The following is a 25,300-nucleotide window of genomic DNA, read 5'->3' as shown; positions in this document are numbered from 1 at the left end:
GGGGCCCGTATTCAGAAGCTGCAGAGGCAGTATTTTCTCCTCCCAGATCCACACTATGAGATGTTTCACTAGCACAAAGTTTGATTTACAAGTCGTCCGCCCCTCCACGTCTGCTCAGGTCCGAAGAAGAGGCTCGATTTGAAAATAAAGGTCCATGAAAGAGCCCTTGGGCTCCAAACTTAGCCACAATGTTAAGACGAGCCCTGAAACATTCCCCAACGACCCCACCCCGAGGAGCCGCTAGGGACACGGTCACTCCTCACCCAGAGCTGCCTGGGCGTGCCCTTTGCAACCACTGAAGGAGAAGAGGGCAGGACTGCCATCAGGGTGACCAGGGGAAGAAAGAACTCAGGGAGCCAGAACCGTAGGGCAGAGCAGCCCCCTAGACCCCGAGTTCAAACCAATCCAAGTCTCCACCTCGGTGGGAAGCTAAGAGCCTCAGGAGAATGCAGTCGGCCAATTATTTCTGAGCCCCAGAGACAGACATCAAGACCAAGCTAGTAAGATGTAAGTTAGAAAAGAAGCTAGAACCACTTAAGCACCCTGGAACTGGGGGACTGGTGAAGTAAACTGACACTTACACAATGCATAATGCAGTTAAAATTACATTTTCAAAGAATAACTCAGAAAGCTAAAGTGTTAAATATTTAAAAGCATTAATTAGAGCAACATAATCTTAGTTTTGTTTAAAAACCACAGGGTGCAAGATGAGAAGGAAATAAAAGTCTTCCCAGTCACTCTCGGGGGTGGAATTAGAGCCTGATTTTTATTTTCTTCCTACACTGCTATACTTCTCAAGCCCTGTAAGATACAGGTTTATGCTGTGCTCAGTCATAAAACACACTTTGCGTTGGAGAGCATGAGAAGAGCCGTTGAGGGGACTCCCGGCCGGCCCCTGCCCTCAGTCCGGTCTTGCTGCCATCCCCAAACAGATCTGAGTCCCAGGCCCACGAGAAAAGCCCCAGAGGAGGGGAGCAGGCCTGCGAGTGTGAAGAGGACGCTCCTGAAAGGCAGCCGGAGGGGTTCCACTCCGCAGGAAGTTCTCTGGACCCCGGCAAAGTGGAGCGCTCCCATCCCTTCAGCGTCTGGCTCCCTGGGGGCTTCTTCCGGTTTACGGCCCCTCCCTCAGACCCCTGCCCCCGGCCCGATGACGCTGCGCCTGGGGGCACCGAGAGCTCGCAGCCCTTACCTTAGGCACCTCGATCTCCCAGACGGTGAGGTCGACCTTCTTGGGATGGGAGCCCGCCTGGGCATTTTGGAAACCGTCAGGCTTCCTGAGGCCACAGCAGCTGTCCACCGAATCCATGCTGTTCCCGTCCGAACCTGCAGGGGAGGAAGCAACAAGCACAGACACACAGACACCAGCTAGAGCAGTTAATAACATCCAACTTCCAAACTCGCATTCCCGGGAGGCCCCCGCCCCTTGCCCCCTCCCTCAAACTTGGCAGGTGACTGTCAACTCACAGTCTAGAAGGCTCAGAACAGTCCCCAATGAAAGGAGGCCTGGGGGTGTAGAGACACCTAATTTTAGCCTGTCACTTACAGTCCCACTTGCTTAATTGGCAGCCGCGCCCAGCACAGCTGCTGGAGCAGAGACAAGTGGTGAACTACGAAGAGAGCGACGCTGGCCCAGGAAGGGGGGCCCACGGCGGGGAGGGGGGCCAGCAGGTCCCACGGTCTCAGCAGCTGGAAGAAGGTTCAGGTGCCCGTGGAGACCAACCCATCACAGCTGGTCCGCACCCTGCCAACTATGCAGCCCCTCAGACGAAGAGCCCCCTGGTCCCCAAGGCCCCAGGCCTGGGCACACAGGCGGTGGCCTTCAGCCAAGCAGAGCTAGAGAGAGTCCTCCATCGCCCTTATCCTGGACAGGGCCCTGCCAGAGAAGGTGACAGAAGGAGGCCCCCCTCCCCTCTGCTTAGGCCTGACTCGTGCCGCCCCTCTGAGTGCTTTTCTGGGCCCGCTCAAAACCGGAGCGAAAGTTCGGTCCCGGTCCCGAGAGGAGAGAGCGGGGAGCGGGACTGGCTCCGACAGGGGCTGCTCCACTCCCGCGTGGGGTGTGCCAAGGGGCCCATCTCAGAAAACGGGGGCCAGACCAGCTTCAGAGAAGTGGCTCTGGCTTCAATAGGGAAGGCCCAACTGCCAGAAGGAGGTCATTCCTCAGAGTCTGCTAACTAGGTTGTCTTCCACACGGCTTCTCCAAACCCTGGACGGACACGGTCCTCTGCTGAGCAATCCACACGCTGCCTGGGTGCCGAGGAGGCAGGCGTTGCTGCCAGCCGAGGACGAGTCACCGTGAAGTGACCCCTTCAACCCCGGGGGCTCAGACGGGCTTCGCGCAGGGAACACCACCCCTTCGGAGAGAAGCCTGCTTAGCCGACCTGCTAGGACCAGAGGTGGCTGACGGGGGGCTCGGCTCGTACACGGCCCCCAGCCGCTGCCCGACGGAACAGGACAGGCCTGTCACCCCAGTGACACCTAGAGGCGGCTCCAACCACACCAGGAACTCCGGCAAGGCCGGCTCCACTCAGCTGGGTGGTCCCTGGGCCACTCTAAGCTTTGACTTCCTCGCGCCCAAGGCGGGGCTACTGCGGAGAATCCTGGAAGGCTGGAGCCTGGAGCCGGGCACAGCTAGTGCTCAGTGGGTGGCTCCACCATGCTCCCACCTGCCATGCCCACGCCTCCCCGCTCACCACTCTCTCCCCTGCAGCCTGGACACATCTGAGTAGCTACTACAATCAAACTGGAGTCAGCATGGTGAGGCTGAGGGGCAAGAGGCAAAGGGAAACTCCTTTATTCCTAAAAGATTTGCACCCATTTTAAGATGCTTCCTGAAGTTGGGTGCATCTTTCGGTCTCTGGCTTCCTACACTCATAAGCAGCAGCATTTCTTTCTTCTTGTGGAGGTACACACAAAACAGTAGCGTCTTAACAACAGCATCTTACAGGTGACAACCTGTAGCGTGTGGTACACACCAGAGGCTGCTGAAAGCAGTAATACTCCCAAGAGTCCCGACCTTCCTGGAGCCGCAACGGTAGGGAGTGGCTCCAGGACAAGCAAGCTGGATACCCACAGAGGGAATCCATGGCCTCTTTCCGTGAGATCAATGAAAATACCCCAGGGAAGCTGCAAAACCGGGGACAGGAGCTGCTGACCTGTCTACGCTGGGGTCAGCACTCGAGAAACCCAGTGGACACTTCGTTACCAAAGTGCCCCTTTCCCGGGGGTGGAACTGCAGCTGCACAGAAAGGAAATGGCTGAGGTTCTCTGCGAAGGAATAGGTGACAGCAACACGCAGGGAGGCGTGAGCCTCCCGCAAGGATTCAAGGCTGTGGCCATTCTCTGGGCACTTACCCCGAAAGAGCTTCTGGAGAAGGAAAGCAGGCGAAGACATGGGAACAAGAACATGATAAGGAAATAAACCATAAAACAAGCTTTACCCATCCTTGGCGCTCAAGGGGATTAAAGCTGAGGAGGCCTCTCCTTTTTAGAAAAAAAGCTATTACGAGCTTAGTGTTTAAGAGAGAGACACACTCAGGTTAATGGGTGAACCCAACTTTGAGCTGGTTCCTTCGGAAGGACTGGGAAGGGTCCCTGGCTGACGAACCAAGTTACAGTTCCCGTGGCTTGGGGGTTCAGGGCAGCTTAACTTCTCAAGTTACCCACCAGCTCTAGGCTGTACCCCGACTTTCTGCAGGCCGGCTGAGACACAGCATTGAAGAGCGCCATCACTTGCACAAGGAGCGGAGGCAGGCCGGCTGCCTTTCCCGACCAAATAAAGGGAGACCCCCGGTCCTCTGAGGGACACCCCAGGCCCTCCTACCTCCCGAATGATCTGCTTCCGCACCCACGGTCCATCCATCCTCAGCCCCCAGGTCCGACAGCTCCCCTTTCAGCACCCCGTTGCTGAAGGGCACAGTACTTTCTGGCAGCAGCGGGGTGGTAGCCTTGTCCCTGGGGCTGGAGGTGGTCTCTGCACAAGAGTCCTCGAGCCCCGAAGTGCTGACAGAATCTGAGCACTGCCCAGAGGAGGCCACGGAGGGGACACCCTGGCCGTTGCTGGACACGCAGGTGACACAGGCGGCATCTTCCGCCAGGATGCTCGCCTCGTCCAGTGACTCTCCAAGGGAGGCAGCCGGTGGAGGGCAGGGGGCCAGGGAGACGTGGTGCGCGGAGTTCTTTGGCTTCCTGTCCTTCGTGGGGCTGGACAGAGGGCTGGTCAGGCAGCTCACGTACGTCTTTGGTGGGGGCAGATCCTCTGCCAGCAGGTCTGCGGAGGGGAAGGTGGCGTCCACCAGGCCCGTGGCTGCCTCCGCTGTGGCCAGAGCAGGCTCCGCGGCATCCTGGCCCAGGGCAGTTCTCTGGTGGGCTCGGGCACAGCTCTCCTCCTTCGGCCCTTGGAGCTGAGCAGCCGAGGCCTGATGCATCCGACCCGCGATCCTGCCCATCGTGGTGGTCAGCACCTCCTCGGTGGCCTCCAAGATCACTTTGGAGATGATCTGGAAGGCAGCCTGCTCGACCTGCTCGTTTCTGTCCAAGGTCTCTTCCTTGCCCAGCTCCCGGCTGAAGTCTCCGTCCCAGCCCCTGCTCCCCCTGACCCGGGGCGCTGGTGTCTCATCGGGCGTTTCCAGCTCCGAGTGGGCCGACTCCACGAAGCTACTCGGCAACTTCCCCACGGGGTCCTCGTCCACCGCCAGCAGGCTGCTCCCCTTCTCTCCCCCTCCTCCCAAGGGAGCCAGGCTGGGGGCTCTGCTGCTCGGCAACTCGGGGCCCTGCTCCCGGGACACGGGACCTTCTTCCGGCACGTTTTCTCCCGTCACCGCATCACCTGTGCCTTCGGCGCCACCCATCTCCCTGGTCTTCTCCCCAGGGCCCACCTTCTCTGCGGGGGCTGCAGACTGGCCCTGCCGGCGCCGCCCTGCCGGCCTGCCCATCACGGTCTCTCGATTACACACCTCAGCTGCTTCGTGGGGGAACGGAACGCCTTTTGGGGACGGCAGGGGACACTCTAGAGGAGCGGACTTGGCTCCGTCACCCGTCAGAGCGAGCTCCACCCTTGCACTGTCCTCTTTGCGTGGTCCTGGTCGAAACCTCGTGTCCGCGGTGCTGGGAAGGCCGCCCGAGGACTCTGATCGCCGGTAGGCCGGGTGTGCCCGCAGCGGGGCCGGCGGTGCCCGCAGCGGGGCCGGCGGCTCCACAGGGGGCTTGCTGGCGGTGGGGAGCTCCCTCTCAGGTGGCTGGGCGGCACCGGGGGGCGGGGCCGCTGCTCCAGGACAGGGGTCCTCCACGGGAAGCGCTTCCTCCGTGGCAGGGCCAGCCCTCAGCTTCACAGCGCTGGCCCCCAACTGTTTGTTGTGGCTGCTGAGGTGCTCTTTTTTACGAGAGAAAAACCACCACCAGCCGAGGAGCGCCAGCACTCCAGGCAGTGCCAAGGGGAAAAGTGAGCGGAACTGGATCGCCATCCTGGAGGCCTGAAGTAATTATACCTGCGAGAACAGGAGAGAGAAGGGGATGCTATGAGAGCCAGGTAAGAGGATCCTGATATGACTGCACAGCAAAGACAAACAGGTTACGGCAGAGCCTTTGCTCCCCCACTTTCCCTGACCCTGGAAGGAGCATCCCTCCCTCGCAGCACACCCAAGACTCTGGGTGATCCTTGGAGGTGGGTGGGCAGGAAGACACACCTCCCCCCACTTCTGCTCCCTCATCCATGCACACTCCCTTGAAACAAGTTGAGCCTTCTCTTGAAACCAAATCCCTTCCTGCAACACTTTTTTTTTTTTTTGCGGTACGCGGGCCTCTCACTGTTGTGGCCTCTCCCGTTGCAGAGCACAGGCTCCAGATGCACAGGCTCAGCGGCCATGACTCACGGGCCAGCCGCTCCGCGGCACGTGGGATCTTCCCAGACCGGGGCACGAACCCGCGTCCCCTGCATCAGCAGGCGGACTCTCAACCACTGCGCCACCAGGGAAGCCCTTGCATCACTTCTTGATGCCAAATTCTCCCTATGTTCTCCCAAGGGACTAGTTATGTTTAGTGCTTTAGTTCTCTAAACTCCCAGAGCACTTATCTATCCAGGTGGTGTTGGAGCATTTTTAAATACCAATGGAATCCACACGTACATGTCCCTCGCGTGCACCCCCAAAATCCTGAGTCAATGAAATAGTAGTTACGCAGCCGTAAAGTCAGAACAGAGGATGAGTAAGATTTTTAAAAGGATAGGGGAGGACTTCCCTGGTGGCGCAGTGGTTAAGAATCTGCCTGCCAATGCAGGGGACAAAGGTTCGATCCCTGGTCCGGGAAGATCCCACATGCCGCGGAGCAACTAAGCCCGTGCGCCACAACTACTGAGCCCACATGCTGCAACTACTGAAGCCGGCGCACCTAGAGCCTGTGCTCCGCAACAAGGGAAGCCACTGCAACGAGAAGTCCGCGCACCACAACAAAGAGTAGCCCCCGCTCGCCGCAACTAGAGAAAGCCCGCACACAGCAACGAAGACACAACGCAGCCGCCCCAGAAAAAGGATAGGGGATACTCCAAGGTGAGGGGCCAGTAAAACACACAGTGGCGTGGAGATAGGGTCATGTTCGAGAGTCAAGTCGTTTACTGGGCTCGATGAGGGTCCTGCACCCGCTGCAGAGTCTGGACTTTTTCCTATAGACAACAGAGAACCAGCTTTGGTCTGCAAGGCACACACACCTAACTGTGTCTCTAGCTTATTCTGGGAGCAGGACAAAGAGTATTAAGCGAAAGAAAGCTGAAGACCTAGAGTCCGTTAGATCCAGGTAAGCAGAAGTAAGAGCCTAGAGGAAGGCAGGAGACAGCGAACTGTTTTCTTCACCTGTAAGATGGGGACCCACCTTGTAAAGGATGGCTGGTATAAGATCACTTGAGATACGTGTTAATCCTTGTAAAGAAGGGTTAGCTCTCATTAGAGGTATGCGACAAACTTATTCTAGAATACACACTTGTATCCTCTGCCTCCCACACAGCAAATTTTATTCTGTCTGCAAAAACTGTAAGTCTTCTTAAAACCAAAAATCCTCCACTGATAGGGTGAATTCCTCCTCAATTTGGTTTGTGCTTTGTTGCAGAGATGAATGTAAATGCTTTAACAACTCTTATTTACTTGTATCAGTGTTTAATTTACTCATATCAATGTTCTCGGGAAAAAACAGAGCACAGAGTTCCCCAGGTGGTTCTAATGTTCAGCCAAGGCAATAAAAGTTCAACCACTGAACACACACACACACAAGTCCTGGAGACTCTGCTTCTCAAAGTGCAGTTTATGGACCAGAAGCACTGAGCATCACGTGAGAAACTGCTATAAATACAGTATCTCGGCTCTACCCCAGACCATTTAACAAGACCAGCAAAGGACTCACAAGCAACATGACAGCTTGTGAAGGAATCTAGGAAAAGTGTTCTGCTCCCAAGTGAGGGGGTTGGGGAGGGGTGGGAGGGGTCATCTCCAGAAACTCCTTCATCTGTAAAGATAAACCTTCTTGCTAATATCTGAAGATGAAGCAATGGGAATTGGAAAATACAAAGCAGAGTTAAACAATGGCCAGGGCTCAGAAGACTATATTAATCCCTTCAGGCACAAAACTTCAATGATGCTACCTTAGAGCTTCAAATTCAAACACGGAACCTCACTAGATGCTTTCCCTTGCACTGCTTAATCCTCAACCACTGGGTTTGGAATATGTATTACCATCCTAAAGGTTAAAATAACTCCAGGTCACACAGCCAAGAGGTTGAACTCAGGTTCTACTCCACATTAAATCTAGAACCCACTTTAATGAGTCTGTGCAGACGAGGCATTGTACAGGCCAAGGAGAGGAGAAGTTTGTACCCCTCTTAAAACTTGATGGCCCTACTTTTTGACCCACCTCCTTGAGTAATGGAAATAAGAACAAAAATAAACAAATGGGACCTAATGAAACTTCAAAGCTTTTGCACAGCAAAGGAAACCATACAAGACCAAAAGACAAGCCTCAGAATGGGAGAAAATATCTGCAAATGAATCAATGGATAAAGCATTAATCTCCAAAATATACAAACAGCTCATGCAGCTCAATATCAAAACAACAAATAACTCAATCAAAAAATGGGCAGAAGACCTAAATAGACGTTTCTCCAAAGAAGACATACAGCTGGCCAAGAGGCACATGAAAAGATGCTCAACATCACTAATTATTAGAGAATGCAAATCAAAACTACAGTGAGGTATCACCTCACACCGGTCAGAATGGTCATCATCAAAAAATCTACAAACAATAAATGCCAGAGAGGGTGTGGAGAAAAGGAAACCCTCTTGCACTGTTGGTGGGAATGTAAATTGATACAGCCACTATGGAGAAAAGTAGAATAGAAAAACAGAATTACCATTTGACCCAGCAATCCCACAACTGGGCATATACCCTGAGAAAACCATAATTCAAAAAGACACATGCACCCCAATGTTCACTGCAGCACTAATTACAGGTCATGGAAGCAACCTAAATGCCCATCGACAGATGAATGGATAAAGAAGATGTGGTACATATATATACAATGGAGTATTACTCAGCCATGAAAAGGAATGAAATTGGGTCATTTGTAGAGACGTGGGTGGACCTAGAGACTGTCATACAGAGTGAAGTAAGTCAGAAAGAGAAAAACAAATATCGTATATTAATGCATATATGTGGAATCTAGAAAAATGGTACAGATGAACCTGTTTGCAAGGCAAAAACTGAGACACAGATGTAGGGAACCAATGTATGGACACCAAGCGGGGAAAGGAGTGGGGTGGCATGAATTCGGAGATTGGGACTGACATATATATACTATTATGGGTAAAACAGATAACTAATGAGAGCCTGCTATATATAGCACAGGGAACTTAACTCCTCTTTGCTGTACAGCAGAAACTAACACAACACTCTAAAACAACTATACCCCAATTAAAAAAAAAACAAAACACCTTGATGACCCTACCCTATGACCCAAAAATTCCACACCTGGAATCTTTCCTTAAAAAAAAACCACAGGCAGAGGTATATATAAGAGTGCTCACTGGGGTACCATTTGAAACAAGACTCAAAGCAATGGCTGCTAAATCTATTGTAGACTCCATGGTCATACCAGTTTTGGAAAATGAAGCTGATTCTCCTGTACTGACATGGAAAAACTGCCATGATACGGAAAATAAAAGCTGTAGACCACTGTGGGTATGTGATGTCTATGTCCACATAATCCCATGGAAAAACTGGGAAGGATCCATGCCAAGCCTTTCAGCTGGGGAAGAGGGGAAGGTGTGTACATTGATCTTGTATCCTACAAACCTTCCCAAACTTGTTTTTTTCCTTATCTGCAAATAGAGATAGTCTTCCCTTTTTTCTTTTGGAAAGAGAGATTTTAAAATTCCTTTAACAGAGATTCTCCAACTTGGCTGCCCATCAGCATCACTTGGGAAGCTTTTAAAATCTCACAGTGGTACCCAGATCAATGACATCAGAATCTGAGGGTGAGACCTGGGCATCGGGTCTGTTTTTTTTTTTTTCAACCCGGGTGATTCCAATGTGCAGTCAAGTTGGGGAAATCACTGTTCTGTAACAACCTGCACACACCTGCAAAAAGGTGGTGGTAGATTACGGAGATTTGCTTTCTGTTCAATGTCCTTCACATAAAAATAAATAAATAAATAAAATGAAATTTGAGAAGGAGAAGAGGTTATGGGGGACGGGCACACTCAGGATAAGGCCCATTATCAGGAAATCAAGTCCCACCCGACAGATCACGTGCAACAGGAAGTGGGGCTGGGGTCTGAACACAGGTTTTCTTCTCGTCAGTAAAGTTATATTCTAACTCCTTATTATTCTAATCCCATTTCAGCAGGGCTTATAGCTGTGATTCCCATAGTATTCTAGCAATTCTCTGCTCTCAGGTAAAAGATTAAATGGAATGGGATGGAGAGGAAGAAAAAGAATCCTATGTCTTAACTACCCATAGGGGGCAGTCTCCTCACTTTACACACCAAGGACCCAAGGCCACAGACTTACATTGGGGGGTGTGTGTGTGAGTGTGTGTGTGTGTGTGTAAGGGGGGAGTTGCTACCAAGACATAAACTGCTTCTCAAAATAGCTGGAAGAAGCCGCCCCCCTTTGGAACTAAAAGCCGATCACAGGGGTCTGCTCTCCAGCAGGTGTCCCCATCCAACCCCCAGGATCTCAGAAGTTGGCTACACTACAGTAAGGCAGAGGCCCAACACAAACCACCAGTCTAGCTTTGGTTCTGCACTCCAGGAGGTCCACACCGCGACCCAGACCACAGCCCACCACGTCCCTGGCCTCCCCTGCCACCTCATCTGTTCCGTTCCCAGCCCTAGTTCAGGTTGAACACACAGAACCAGCCGCCTGGTGCCATGACACGTGCTCCCTGCCTGCTGCTCTGTAGCCCAGGGACACCGCTGCCACCTGCCCACCTAACCCTGCCAGCCGAGCTCGGTCCCCAAGAGACTGAGGCTCAAGCCCGCGGATCCACCATCTATAGCCCCCCCACCGCCCCCCAACAGGCTACTCAGCTAATGACAGCTCAGGAGACACTTTCTGCATTTCCAAGCCAGACAAATACCCCGTTGTTGTGCCAGAAGGGCCTCAGGGAAGGGGGGTGATGCTGCCACCGTGAAGCAGTGTCAGCCACCCCACAGGACCCTGAATGTCCCACCTGATCCCAGTGGCCACCACTCACCCCAGGGACTAGAGCTGGGGCACCAGGAGCCGCTGCTTCTACGTGGGGAGCAGCAGTGGCCCCTCTTGTCTATGCCCACAGGGACAGGGACCACCCGACAGGGAAAGCTCCAGGCGCTTGAGAAAAGAGGTATGAGATCCCCAGAAAGAAGGGGAACACAGGGCTCATTTACTTTTTCCTAGCAACCAGGGGACTGTGAATAGCCTCAGAAGCCAGCTCCACCGAGAACAGAGCCAGGAGCCGCTGGGATCAGCAGACACCCCACCCAAAGGTGGCGGGTTCAGGAGGCTAGTGGGTTTCACCAAGGGCGCGGCGGCCTGGGGGCACCTCACGGGGAGCCCCACTTCTCACCAGTCAAGGAAAGTCCCTCACTTCCTCGGTCCTTCAACTTCGAAGGGCCCCTACCTGAGCCAATTCACTCAGACTTGTGCATCGTTAAGGCGCCGTTTTCCCTGCTTTACCCGGTCTGATAGGCCTGGACAGGTGGTGCAGGACGCACCCACCTTCCCTGAATCCTGACGGGGCTGCCTTCACGCGCACACAGCTGCAGCCCTCACGAGGCCCACTGCTACCTTCCTTCTCTGGGCACAGACTCATGTATGAGCTGCTCTCTTGCCCTGGTTTTGTGTGCATGTGTTTTTTTTGTTTTTTTTTTCTTTTTTAAACCTGAACCTCTGAAGAGGTCTGTAGTGGCATTTAACACTGGAGGTCTAACGGCCTTCACACTCACTCACTAATGAAGATGGCCTCCTCCCCCAGGGCCTCCCACCCCAGGCCCAGGAAAAACCTTGCAGAAGAATGTAGAGCCGGCCCTAGCACTGGTGGGGAGGAGACCTGGCTATTTTGAATCTGGCTGCCTGCTTATTTTTAGCAGGTCCATTTGCTGGGAAATAGATGCAGGCTGGCCGGCTGCCCAGTGGTCACACAGAGCTCAACGCAGGCACGTGCCACAGCCCCACAAGGCTGCAGCATTCACCTGGTCAGTCCAGGTTCTAAAAAGATGTCTTCCTTCTCCCAGAGGAGCCGGCAGCTTCTCAGAACAGCTCACCTCTGGAGAAGTAACGGTCTCACTCCCAAGCCTGATGACCAGTGCAGTCACTGCAGTCTAGAGCCTTCTGCTAAATAAGAAGGCAGATCTCTGGGAGATTTACTAAACAAGAAAACAAAGAGTGCTTGCCACTAAATCCGTTTGGCTGTGGTTATTGTGGAAAAAGAGCTGCATGCGATTCATGATGGGGGCGAAAAAAAAATCGATCCTAAAACGAGAGCTTAGGGGACCAAGAGCCGTACAAGTCCAGTGTGGGCTTGGGCCTGGCCAGTGAAGCCAGATCTACTCTGTGATCCGGGTCTTAGTTGCGGCATGCATGTGGGATCCAGTTCCCCGACCAGGGATCGAACCCAGGCCCCCTACAATGGGAGCGCAGAGTCTTACCAGTGGGCCACCAGGGAAGTCCCTACTCTGTGATCTGAGTGGACTTTTAAACACTCTCCAAGAAATCTGAACATTTCTTCCATTATTCCAGCGTTACATATTCACTTTTGCTGACGACGGTCCCTGGGTGTTCACCAACAGGGGGCGCAAGACAGCCCATCTCTAGAGTGTCCAGCACATCAAATTCTTGCTAAGGGGCTTCCCCTCTTGAAGGGGGCCTTCCGAGGACAGGGAACAGCTACATGACTCAGATCCTAAAGCCTAGCACTTGCTGCCACTGCACTCAGAGAATAACGGCAGGCTGCTGGCTAGGCCCATGTCGTCCCCCACCTGCCCCCCACCCCAGAGGAAGGCCACACACACAGAGGTCTTTACAAGGCTACAAGGGTGTCTCTGGGTTTGTATAGGATGCATCTACCCAATTCCTCATCAGGTTGAGCTTCCGCACATACAAATACGTTTAAGTCGCTGCAAGAAAACGCTTGTGGCCACCAGAAGCTCACAGTCCGGAGGGAAGAATCTCTCTGTCTCTCACACACAGATGCACCGAGCTGAGCCTGACTTCAGAAGTGGGCAAAGAGAACGCAAGGAGGCTGTCTCAAAGAAGGCCATGATTTCCTTAGGTTGTAATGGTGGGCTAACAGCATAAATTAAGGTTCTAAACCCAAGATGCCTTGCGGGATGGAGCGGGCAGCAGAGTAGAGCAGGATGAGTCCGGGAGCTGGAGCCGAATAGCTGGCAGGGCCGGACAAATGGTGTTTGACCTCTACTGTCAGGACAACGGGAAAAAGCCGTGGCAGCTGTGGCACGGCCAAAGCAGAGCAGGTCGCAAGAGGCAGAGGCCTGAGCCACCCCCGAGGGGGGACTGCAGTCCAGGACTGGTGGCCACTTAAGGCACAGGGGGCCCCTGAGCACTGGAAACGTGACCAGTGTGACTGGGGGACTGAATCTTAAAGTTTATTTGATGTTAATGTAAATCTAAATAGCCACATACAGCTGGTGGCTACCTAGTGGACAGCGCAGTGCTACATGGTGTCCCCGAAGACCTGAAGGAAACACAAGAGCTGGATAAAAGCTGCAATGACCAGCACCTACCTTGCTGAGCAGAGTATGGTCCTGCCCCTGGGGGTGGGGGACGATGGTGAGCTGGGCCACTGACCCTCAGCAGCATGGCTGGGGCCCAGGAATCACAGCGCCGGGGCCATGCCTCAGGCGGCTGGTCTCGCCCAGCCCGTGTTCACAGGGTTGTTACCTTCATCCTTAGGGGGCCTGGATGGGCTGTGACTCATGTTGGCACCCTAAAGATTCCAAATTAGCTCACAGTGGGGACTGTCCCCCACACCCTCCATTGTGATGGCCCAGCACAGCGGCCAGGGGAGCTAGACCAACCACGCTGCCCGTTCTGGGTGGACCAGCTGTCCCACAAAAGTCACGGAACACTTCCAGTCGGCTTTCCGGGAGACCGGACGCTTCGCCCAGTAACATCTGGGTGGGAGAACCTGCTCACTGAAGCCTCCTCCAACCAAAGCGGAAACTCGGGGTCCAGTACCTGAGCCCCAGGTAAGAAGAGTCAGAAGCAAAAAAATCCCATCTGGACCTGGTCTCAAACTAAGAGCTCCTCCTCCTCCAGCTCAAATGAAAATTAAACTCCCACTTAGGAAAACTCGAGAAATCAGGGACCACGCAGGGTTAACTGCCCCACCTCTCTCCTCCTCCTCGGACCAAACCCACAGCCATCCAGTCTCACCAGGCTTCAGATGATACGGGAAAATCAGCATCTCCTACAAAGGACTTCCCATTGCTTCCCTTGGGGGTAGGGATGTGGTTCTTAAAAACGTGAAGGACTATGTCACATCCATCCTGCCCCTTATCCCTGGCTCCTGGCAACCTTCTTGCTTTACAAGTGAATTCTCACAGGTTTCTGAGGACAGTGGTAGAGCAGGGGCCAAACTGTTCCCAGGCACATGGAGTTCCCACCCATGACCACAGAACACAAGACTGCCCAAAAGGTATGCAGGTGTGCTCTGACAACACGCTCACCTGAAAGCTAATAAGGACGGCACGTGCCTTCAGAAGGAATCAGAAAAGATGCTGCTATGAGGCAAAAGACCCTTCCCACCACCACCTCCGGTGGGAAAAGCAAAGAGGTAAGACAATGACTTTCCAGATGGCAGACAGTGCAATATGACCAACTCAGAAATCCCACAAAGGCACATAAGGTAATTTCTACTCAACAAATATTCATCGGTACCAACAGAGTACAAAGCTCGGTGCGACACAGACAGGAATCAACAAACGCACTGCCCTCTTTCAAGACTTTCAATTTCTTTGGGGGCAAAACCCCCCAATGACCTCTTCTCCAGTGGGCCTGGTACTGCCACCCTCTGCCACAGCCCAAAAGTCAGGCAAATGTCCTGGCTGGGCCAGGGGGCGGGGGTAGGAATCAGGCTGCCAGACACCCCAAATTAGGATGTTCTAGTGTCCTGGGGTGCGAGATGAAAGGACGTTAGCCTTAATGGCAGTGCCATGGGAGCCAAGGGGGCTGGGGTGCCCCATTCAGCATGCAGACTTTCATTCTCACCACGACTTGGTACCCAGGTCCAGATCCCCTCTCATTTCAACTACTCCTGAAGTAAAGCCCGGCCTTTTGCTGGTGTGGCAGAAGGGACCTGGGGGCCTGGTTGTCTTTGCCGTCTTTCCACCAACCCTCAGCCTTCAGCTGCACAGCTCCGACCCCTGCCTTCAGAGGGGCTTGTCCTTGGGCACAGATCAGCGTGCTTCTGGTTGGCTGCCCACCCTTGCACACTTTCTCACCAAGACGAGGGAGTGAAACAAGAAAGGAGGGGGCACCAATCCAGGAAGCAACACAAGAGAAGGGGAGAAGGAAGTCCCAGGATGCAGGGGAAGCAGAGCCAGGGGACCGGGGATGCTTCCCAGGAGCGACTCGGAACTGCTGAGTCTGCGGTGAGTTTAAGCACGAGAGGACCCGAGAGGAGCTTCCCGGCAATCGACCCGCAACGGCCAAGGCCCAGGGGAGAGTCAGAGAACTGGTGAGACATACAAAGAAAACTAAGCTAAGGAAACAAAGGAAATTAACTAGGAGAAGAGAAGGGAGGGGGGAGACAAGAAAGGAAATAGGATTGCAGCCATAGCAATATTTAGATCACAACATTGTCATGTGACCAAATGTTGGGTTACCTCTATACTGAGAGGATGAGGGGGGAAAAAGTGTAGGAATGGGCCAAGTCCTTATCTCGCAGAGCAGAAAAACAAAACAGATAGTATTTTTAAAAAGGAAGGAAGGAAAAAAAGGAGTAGTATACTATTTAGAAATACAGTCAGCCCTCCCTATCTATGGATGCAGAACCCGAGGACAGAGACTGTAAGGGATTTGAGCATCCACAGATTTTGGTTATCTGCGGGGGTCCTGGAACAAACGCCCCGGGAGACCAAGAGTCAACTGTGTAGAGGTAAATGGCAGGGAGGACGGCTGCCTCTAGAAGAGAACAGGACAGGGTGGGGAAGCACTCCAAGCAAAGGGCTGTTCTTTCAAAGCTTAACAGTCAAAAGTCAAATCTGTCTACAAGCAACGCTTTGACAGAAAATTAATACATTCTTAAGTATTAACTACAATGGATGCTCTACTACCATACAACTTTATGTTTCTTGTTAACCATTATAACAAATATGTATTAATGCCAATTCATCTTTTTTTTTTTTTTGCGGTACGTGGGCTTCTCACTGCTCTGGCCTCTCCTTTGCGGAGCACAGGCTCCGGACGCGCAGGCTCAGAGGCCATGGCTCACGGGCCCAGCCGCTCTGCGGCATGTGGGATCTTCCCGGACTGGGGCACGAACCCGTGTCCCCTGCGTCGGCAGGCGGACTCTCAACCACTGAGCCACCAGGGAAGCCCCCAATTCATCTATGCACAAACTTATACTGCTTTATTTTCCCATAATAACTGATACCAATCTTCCTTCAGAAAACCCCCAACTGCCCCGCTGACATACAGTAACACTCAGAAAGAGAACATGCTTACTGACAGCTATAGACCCTTTCAGAGACAAGGCGTATGATCCCCCCACCCCGGTGAGGTCACACCAGCATCAGGCAGCAGAACCCTCCAGGGCTAGCCATTTAATAAAGATTTTAATACCCACAGCGAGCCAGGTTCCACTGGGGTTGGGGGCAGGGAGGTGGGGGGAGCCCTCCGGAAGCAAAGGTGGAAGGAGGGGTAGGGAATCACATTTCAGATGAGATAATACCGCAAAGAAGCCGGAACCTGCAGCCTCTCTCAACAGATTCAGACAGCTGAGCCCTAGGCATCCGCTGCACGTAATGAATTAACCATATTCCTGTGCATCCAGAATGGTACTAGTTGGGAGAGTTGAGAAAGCCAATCACTTTCTGTGTTGTGTAGATTAAACGAGGAACCCAGGCTGACGAAGGCTGGATAAAGTGTGCCTGGGAGAGGGGGAGCTTTAGACAGAATGGTCAGGGAAGGTCTCTCTGCAGAGGTGGCAGGAGAGTGAACAGCAAGGAGCAGCTCTGCCAAGATCTTGAGAGGACAGGGAAAGGAGAGGGGGAGAAGGTGCCAGCGGGGAGAAGACGTGCCAGCAACCTAAGGCAGGAACAAGCCTGGCTGACCCAAGAGACAGCAAGAAGGGGAGGCAAAGACGAGGCTGGAGGGCCGCTGCCAGAGAAACTGCTCCCCAGCATCGCTGCACAGAAGCCATGCTGAAGGTTAAGAACCTGGAAGACCAGGTTCACCCAACTCCCTCCAGAGAGGGGGACTGACTTGCCCGAAAAGCCAGGGGACTGTAGTTTCTGAATAAACAGAAGTTGACTGCAGCGTCCGCTCCAGGACAGAGTGCCTCTGTGGCTGGTAGCATGGCGGGCACGTACTGTGTGAGCCAACAGAGGTTCGCTCTGAGTTCTCAGCGAATGCATCTGCCAGGAAGCCCTGGGATCGTTAGTCCTGGAAGACCGCAGCTGAGCCCTCACCCAGTGCCTCCACACCCTCAAGTGCATCTGTCCCAATAAGGTGGCCCAGCCCCCCTCCGGGGGTGGGGGTGGGGTTGCAGATGGAGGACAGAGACAGACAGACACACACACAGAAGTCCCTGCCACTTCTTTGAATCGGACTTTGCGAAAACAACCTTGTTCTCCAGCCAACGTAAACCATAGGCAACAGAGGACCTTATATGGCTCTAAGCTTTCTTAATCAGAAACAAGAGAGATGGGCTGGAGCTGGCAGCTCCAAGTTAGAGGAAAGAAGGGACAAGAAAGGGGGGAGAATGGAGGGCAGCGAGGAACAAAACTTGTTTGTCAAACCCCTTTTTCATTATCTCTTCAGCCTCAGTGGCTTCCCAGTAAGAATTCCTGCTGAAGGGCACGGGTTTGCCTTCTCTCGTGGTTTTATTTTGGCTTAAGTCAGAGGATGCCAGTTATCAGGCTGCCACGGATTCATAGTTTTACAGAGTTTTTAGTGGCCTGTCCTCAGGTTGGGTGACTTCCCACGAAGACAGAACTAATGTGATTTCCTGAGAAATCAGCTGCTGGGTCGTCCTTCCCTAGGACAGCAATCCTAACCCAGGAGTGCCCGCTCACTGGGCTGCCTCGGTCACATGCCTGCCTGGCCCAGGAGGCAGGGGTGGGTCCTTGCCACAGGTCCAGATAGAAAAAGCAGCGCAGGGACCTCTTAAGTGACCGCACACACATACACACCCCCCATGACAGTCTCTAGGGTGGCTTTATTCTCCTTCCTCCCCTGATTAGGAGAGGCTGCAGCTATGGCACCAGGACCTGCCCCATACACTGAAGCCACATGCACTTGGCCCTCCTAAAGGATACCACCTGCTAAAAATAGCATGATAGCACAAGCTTGGCTGGGCGGGCCTCACCAAAGTCAAAGGACAAAGCAAGGAGGTTAGTCTCAGCATGGCCTCTCCTCACTAGAGACAGAGCTCACGCCCATCCCAGTGCAGCTCAGGGCAAGCCACTCCTATCTCTCAAGAGGGGCAGGAAGGGGGAGGGGCAGAAGATCTGTCTTCCCAGCCAAGGCTGGAGGGAAGGGGGGGGGCAGGGCAGCGTGCTGAGAGCTGAGGGCTGGGCTTGAAGGGATCCTGCTGCCTGCTCCAACAGGGAGCAAGCCAAGCTACTCTCAGGCGACGGCCTGTTGAGGCCAGGGGATGGTCTCGAAACCCTGTGTGAGGTCTGACAGGCCACACTATTGCTAGCCAGGGAACGAGTGACTTCAAGGCTGCCTTTTCAACCAGGTGACCAAACTAAGCCAGAGTCTTGAGAGCAGTTTTCCAGGCCCTAAGGCATGGTTATGCAGCTCGAAGGCACTGGATGGTTGCATAATTCTGATAAAACACTTGCCTTAAAGATCCTTGACTTCGGTTTCCTGTAAAATGATATCCAAAGAAATGGGATACAAATACCTCCCTCTTAGGGCTGAATGAGGCCGTAATGACCTAACAGTCTGACTCAGTTTGTGGGATTTTATTCTTTTAAAAACCCAGTTTCACTTTCTGGATGAGGATGGAGGGGTAATGGGGCAGTTAACAAGAAACAGCCTCTAAGCAGGGAGCTAGAGATACTGAACCCTGATCTAAGCCCCAAGACAGCCCAGTCCTGTGCCCTAGGATAAGCTTACCTTCCTTAGGGCCTCTGCTTCCACATACACAAACTAGAAATTCTTTTTTATTTTTAATTAATTAATTTATCTTTGGCTGCATTGGGTCTTCATTGCTGCGCACGGGCTTTCTCTAGTTACTACTCTTCATTGTGGTGTGTGGGCTTCTCATTGCAGTGGCTTCTCTGGTTGCGGAGCACGGGCTCTAGGCGCGAGGGCTTTAGTAGTTGTGCCTCGTGGGGTCAGTAGTTGTGGCTCGTGGGCTCTAGAGTGCAGGCTCAGTAGTTGTGGCGCACGGGCTTAGCTGCTTCTCAGCATGTGGGATCTTCCCAGACCAGGGCTCGAACCCGGTCCCCTGCATTGGCAGGCAGATTCGTAACCACTGCGCCACCAGGAAAGTCCACAAACTAGGAATTCTTAACCTCATAGGATTGAGAGAGAATAAAAAGGGAATAACGTGCAAAAACCCCGCTAAATTATCAGGTATACAGTAGGTACTCAGTAAGTGTCTGTTATACATCTTCTGCTGTTGGGGTCCAAAAAAAGAGTTCACATTATATGCCAGAGGCCAGTCTAGTAGGGTTCAAACTAAGCACACCCAGGACTAGATGAGGGGCATCTGGAAATACAGCGCACTCCCCAGAGCCAGCTCCACACCAACACTTCGGGATCCCCACTGGGGACCAACTCTCCCCGAGGCCTTCAGTAAAGCCAGGCCTCCTAACACTGAGATGGACCGGAGGAGCAGAATGAAAATGACGCTTGTCCGCAAGGTGTCTGCAACCTGGTTCAGCAGAGGGCCCACACTGAGACCTGCAGGAAGTCATCAGGCGAGTGAAGGACCAAGCAGCAAGTCTCCTGACGTAACGACCAAGGCCAGTGAGCACTGGCCTTGGAGAAGCAGCAAGGACCTTTACACTGATAAAGAAGCTCTCAAGCGGAAACGGCTCTCCAAAGGCTTAGCGTCTGGCCCCTTCACTTCACACTCCCATCCCCAGACCCCTCACTACACTCCTTTCTCAAACTGTTTCATAATTGATCACTGCCCTCCAAGCTGGCAGACCGGAACTTGTTCTGAACATGCCATGGAGAGGACTGATAAATAACTTGTCACCAAAGCTGTCGGGTGTGTGGAATATGGAAGACTAAGCCCAAACACATGATGCTTTACAAGGCGAGACAATGAAGCTTTTAGAGTTGGGCAAAGAACTAAGTCCAGTGCTGTCCAACAGAGCTTTATGCGATGATGAAAATGTTCCAGAACCTGCACTGTCCAGTACTGCAGCCACTGGCCACATGAAGCTACTGAGCGCTTGAAATGTGACTACTGCCACCAAGGAACTAATTTTTAAATTTTACTTAATGCTTTAAAAAATTTATATTTAACTAGCTACACATAACTAGTAGCTACCCTATAGGACAAGGCAGCTCTAGACCCTCAACCCTAAAGACAGACTTAAGAGAATAAAGATATTGTAAAAAATAAAAATATTTAGTACAGTAGCACCTTAGAGTTAAATGAACTTCAAATGCACCTAAAACAGTGGATTGTCATTTTTTTCTTAGACTTTGGCTTGTACCACCCAGGCATCCCCAGCCCAAACACACCCTGCCTCCCATACACAACCCTGCAGGCAACTCTACCTCCCGGCGGGCCTAAGGGGCTGACTAACTCCAGGGGTTAGTCAGATTGTGCTTTTAGGGGCACAATCTGAATGCCTTTGATGTTGACCAATCTTCTTTCACCAGCTGAAGAAACTAAGACCCTGAGGGCCAACAGACCTGCCTGGAACCCCAGCCAGGTTTCAACCCTGAAAGCGGCACCCAGAGATCTCAACCTCCACTCCACCCACAACCCCCAATCCAGGGCTCTTGCTAGCTAAGCCCAGGGTGAAACAAGTCTCATCAGCCCTCAAGCACTGCATACGTTTACTTCCAGAACTCTTCTGAGGCCCTGCTTTGTTCCTAAGTACATGGGCCTCAGTGAGGACCGGCTAAGTGAAGGCAGCCAGGCTATACTACCAGATGGGGACAGAATGTTTACTGTCAACTGTTGCAAACTTATCAAACCTAGCTGCAGAGACATTCAAGATGGCAAGAACTGGACAGAACAAAGACCACTTAGTAGAACCATTTAGGAGGAGGAAAAGGACACCTCGAAAGTTCCTTATAACTGAAAGCCAGTCCTCAGAATGCTGAATGATAACACACATTCCTTTACTGCAACAATCTGCTTAGAAAGCAACAGAAAGATTAGGTGAAAAGCCCATGGACTTGATGACTCCTTGTCCTTCTCACAAAAGCCCTCTAGTTTAAGTCCAAACCCACACTTGTCAGTTTCTCTATCCCTCTATTTGTATTTTTTATTAGCCACTGAAACAATCCCGAATGACCTCTAGGTTCACCCTCCTCAACTGCACTCAGAGGTGTCAGGATTAAAGGATTAGGGAGGCGTTTGCTTGTAACTCACCTCCCAGAGTAACTATCAAGGAAGAGGTGTCCCCTAAATTTTAGTTTCCATGCCCCCACCAGCTATTTCTCCAGCTACTCTGTCCTACCCGAAACACTGTCACTGTTTTACACGGCCCAAGTTTAAAACTAGGCACGAGGGCCAGCAGGTTTGCTCGGTGGAAATGCCACACACAATGGGTACTTGATGTTAAACGATCAAAGGTGAAACCTGTGTGAGACATTACACCAGAAAGGGATGTGGAAGAAACAACCTGCCCTAGAAATGAAGGTTTAGGATTAAAATACATCCCACAAAGATCAGCAACTCAAATAGCATGAAATGATTTCAGTGGGATAAGAGGCCCGTAAGGACCCACCACCACCTGCCCAGAGCAGAGGGAAACTCCCTAGAAAGGTAAGCTTGAAGGTACCAAGTCACACCCAAAACTTCCCCACAAGAGCACAGCGGTCCAAACTGCAGAGAAGCCCATTCATTCTAGACTCACAGGGAAGATGAGGAAGGAGGAGCCCGGGGAGAATGGGCTGGAAGGCACCAGCTCACCAGGCACATGGGGTGTTGTAGGCTTGAGCCAGGAGGCTGGCTGGCAAAGTGTGGGGAAGCCAATTTGTTTTCCCCCTCCTTCCAACCAAGTTTCCAGGTCAGAGGTTGGGGAGTAGGGTACTTTTATTAAAATTCAAGTCACTTAACAGATTCAAAGTCAGTCTCAGAGACTCTTTAAGAAAGAGGGGAAGGGAGGGAGACGCAAGAGGGAAGACACATGGGAGCATATGTATATGTATAGCTGATTCACTTTGTTATAAAGCAGAAACTAACACACTATTGTAAAGCAATTATACCCCAATAAAGATGTTAAAAAAAAAAAAAAAGAAAGAGGGGAAAAAAAAGAAATCAATGCTTGAGCACCCATCATGTACCAGGCACAGTGCCATGCCCCACAAATATTATCTTAATTTGTCTTTAGGATGGGAGAACACTGAAAAGCCTAAAACTAGCCTTCACCCACAAACGATGGTTATGACCTGGCCTGGGTTCAAAGCCCAAGAATAATTTGGGTTACCAGGTAGAGCAAAACAAATTACTTTAAAATACTGATGCTGAGCAACCTTATACTTGGAGACACATCCCCTTGGCACCTGAGCAGCCACTTCCAACAGACACCTTCACTGTCACCCTGCAGTGGCCAAGTCTGAGTGTACTTCCTAGAAACAGCTGGGAGGAGGAAATGATATTCACACAAAGGGCTCCAGCTAGACAGTAGACCAGTCTCACTCACAGGCTGGGAGGGGATCAGTTACCTGCAACTTCTGGGCCATCACCTGACAAAACATATGACAATAGAGCCTATTTAATCCAGGTAGGCACAAAGGCTTCAAAGATTTGCATACCTGTAGGACCCAGAGAACCTACTCTAGCCTAGGGCCATTCTTCATCCGAGAATATGCCCAGGAATTACTACCCAGAACCCACAAAACTAGTTTTGAGGTTTAAGAGGAAAGGTTCAACACAGGTCAGAAAAGCTCCCCCAAAATTACTTCACTTGTTTCCAGTGCTGAGAAAATCTTAAATAATCAGCAGGTGAACCACCTGAACTTCAAGAAAAGAGGAATCTGATAAATGGTCAAATCATGCTGCCCTCTCTGCATTTCAAAGATGCTCTGTACCTTTAAGAGCAAAGAGGGCGGGTGGTGCTTACTAAGAGCCCAAACTTCTAAACAGAATTAGAAAAAAAAAAAAAACGAATCCGGGAAGGACTTAGTTACAATACCAGGGTAGCAAAGTAAGGTCACTAGTTGCCAGAATTAATAGCTTCTTATGAATGGTGTTTCTTGATCAATAATTTCGACAAAGGGGGTGGGGGGCTTGGATAGCAAACCAACCAACAGATATGACTGTACCAAGTGTCCAGCAACCCAGATTTCCCTGCAGGAAATAAATTTAAACACCAAGCAGCCTGAACTTCATAGGGGGAAAGATGGCTAGTTTAACCTAATTGTCCTGCCCACACACCCTACCCGACTTGAGAGGCCTCCTCTCACACCTGGAGTTAAGTGCACCGGGTTTGTGTTAGCAGAGGCCGGGGGGCAAGAAGGCGCCGGCCAACCTCTGCATCTCCGCGGAGAAGGGAGACCGCGAAACACCCAGGGCTTCCAAGCAGTCCCAGGTCTATTCGGCACCACCCAACACACCAACAGCTCCTATCCGTCTCTTGTGCCTTCCTTGGAGGGGAAATGGGAGGAACCGCACCCAAGGGCACAAAATAGTAAAACTGGTGAAAGCCTGCCCAAACACACTTTGATCCAGAACCCCGAAACTAGCGTGGTCCCTCCGGCCCGAGGACCAGAGGTGGGTGCAGCCGGAGCCCGACACGTGACCCACAAACCCGCGGGCATTAAGTCAGCGGGCACACGGGACAGGACAGCCTCCGCCTCTCCGACACCCTTTAAGGGGCTGCAAAAGCTAATCCTCTTGAGAGACACCAAGCCTTTCACATCGGGACCCTAACTCGGTTCAAACGGTTTCCCTCCGCCCGCAACAAGGTTCCAATCACGACCTATCTCCTAGCTCATCCTCCCAGCTCTGCAAACCGAGCCCCTTCCCCTGGTTCGCCGCACTGAACTCCCAGGGGCAGAGCGACCAGCTCCAGTCTGCCACCGCCGGCCTCGATGGGGAGCACCCCCGGGCGATATAAAGGGGCCCAGAAGTTGGGTAAGGTTCCTGAAGTGACCAATTCAACTCAGTGGGGAAGGAGTGCCCGCAGGCCTTGGGACACTTCCTCGCCCTTGTGAGCACCTGGCCCTGCCCACAGCCCGCCCGCCGGCGCCTCTCCCGGCTCAGACTGGGTACACATGACCTTTGAAAAGTAAACGCGTGTGGGGTTGGGCGACCTTGGGTGGAACGCACTCAGGTCCGTCTCTGGGAGAGTGTGTGCGCTCGGGGAAAGTTAAGCCGCAGAGGGGTATCCCGGGCGTCGCGCCCTCGCTTCCCGCCCCCGAGGATGGTGACGCGCGTAGGGGACACCGCGCGGCTGCGGAGCGCGGCCCCAGCCAAGCACAAGCGATTTGTCAGCAAGAACCCGGCGGAGAAGGACGAGGGGGCGCGCAGGCGACGGAAGAGAAAGGGCCTGCTTGACAGCAGGCGACGGGCCGGAACCCCTCTGCACGCCCTCAGCGTCGGGAGCCTCGCACCCCATGAGTCCTGGAGCACGCGACGCACCCTGCACCTGCACCCTAGGATCACCATCACCCCAACGGCGCCGCCCTCGGGGCCCCGGCAGGTGGTCCCCAGTTCAGCCGCTCCCTGCGGCCCCAACTTACCAGCTCCTCGGCGACCGTCGGGATGCAGAGTCCTCGCGCCGCCGCCGCCCCCTGGCCCCTCGGCCCCCGCCTCTGCCCCGCCTCAGCCCCTCTGCCAGACCGGTCCCTCAGCGTTGCACTCCGGCCGCTCCCCCACGTGCTCGCCCAGACCCGTGGAACACAGAGACATTAAATACTGAGGACGCGCAGAGACGTGCCCGCGGCGCGACGCAAGGCCCCGCCCCCCGCCCTCGTGCCCCCTCTCGCTCCTCCCCCACCTACGAACCTCGAAGCTCTGGACCCCTCAAGACCTGCGCGAGTTCGCCCGCCTCGGGTGTGGGAGATTTCGAGGGGCCAGTTAGACCGTCTGCCTGCCTCTGTATAGAGAGGCCCCTGGAAAAGGCAAAGGGGCAAGTGATGCGCAGGGCTCCCCTTGCCTCCCTTGCCTATATATACTGTATATTATAGATAGAATATAGATCTATATTATATAGATATATTCACTGTAATTCATCATTACATTGTACGCATGATTTAGTGATATTAATAATTGCACGATAATAACTGCGTAATGGGAGTACGTGGCACCACTCAGATGCGGCATTCTTGCGCATTTTCACAACTTGGTGATGTCAAAGTGAAACAAACTTTCCTCCAAAGGGGGTTGGGTTTTGGAATAATTCCTGCCAAGAGATAGTCATCATGATCTATCAGTGACTCCCTGAGGAAA

The 25,300-nt window shown here is 52.7% G+C and overlaps 1 protein-coding gene across 2 annotated transcripts in view; it reads right to left on the bottom strand.

The window, feature by feature from the left end:
* The window catches only part of AKAP1 (A-kinase anchoring protein 1), a 32,386-nt gene extending 7,723 nt beyond the window's left edge, over positions 1 to 24,663 (bottom strand). Inside the window, exons 1-3 of one of the 2 annotated variants that reach the window (XM_024757651.1) lie at positions 24,592 to 24,663; positions 3,821 to 5,483; positions 1,190 to 1,323 (exon numbers count right to left, since the gene is read on the bottom strand). In XM_024757651.1, coding sequence (XP_024613419.1) covers positions 1,190 to 1,323; positions 3,821 to 5,459 — 1,773 coding nt within the window. In that variant the 5' untranslated portion in view covers positions 5,460 to 5,483; positions 24,592 to 24,663. Of the gene's footprint in view, positions 1 to 1,189; positions 1,324 to 3,820; positions 5,484 to 24,591 lie in introns of those variants that run through there. The other variant, XM_024757650.1, reaches the window with a different exon arrangement.
* Positions 24,664 to 25,300: the final 637 nt, after the last annotated feature.

This window comes from Neophocaena asiaeorientalis, unplaced genomic scaffold (genome assembly GCF_003031525.2).
Source record: "Neophocaena asiaeorientalis asiaeorientalis breed wild unplaced genomic scaffold, Neophocaena_asiaeorientalis_V1.1 scaffold327, whole genome shotgun sequence".
In the NCBI taxonomy this organism is placed as follows: domain Eukaryota; kingdom Metazoa; phylum Chordata; class Mammalia; order Artiodactyla; family Phocoenidae; genus Neophocaena; species Neophocaena asiaeorientalis.
The sequence above is the reverse complement of the archived record's forward strand: the minus strand, read 5'-3'. Positions and strand labels throughout refer to the sequence as shown.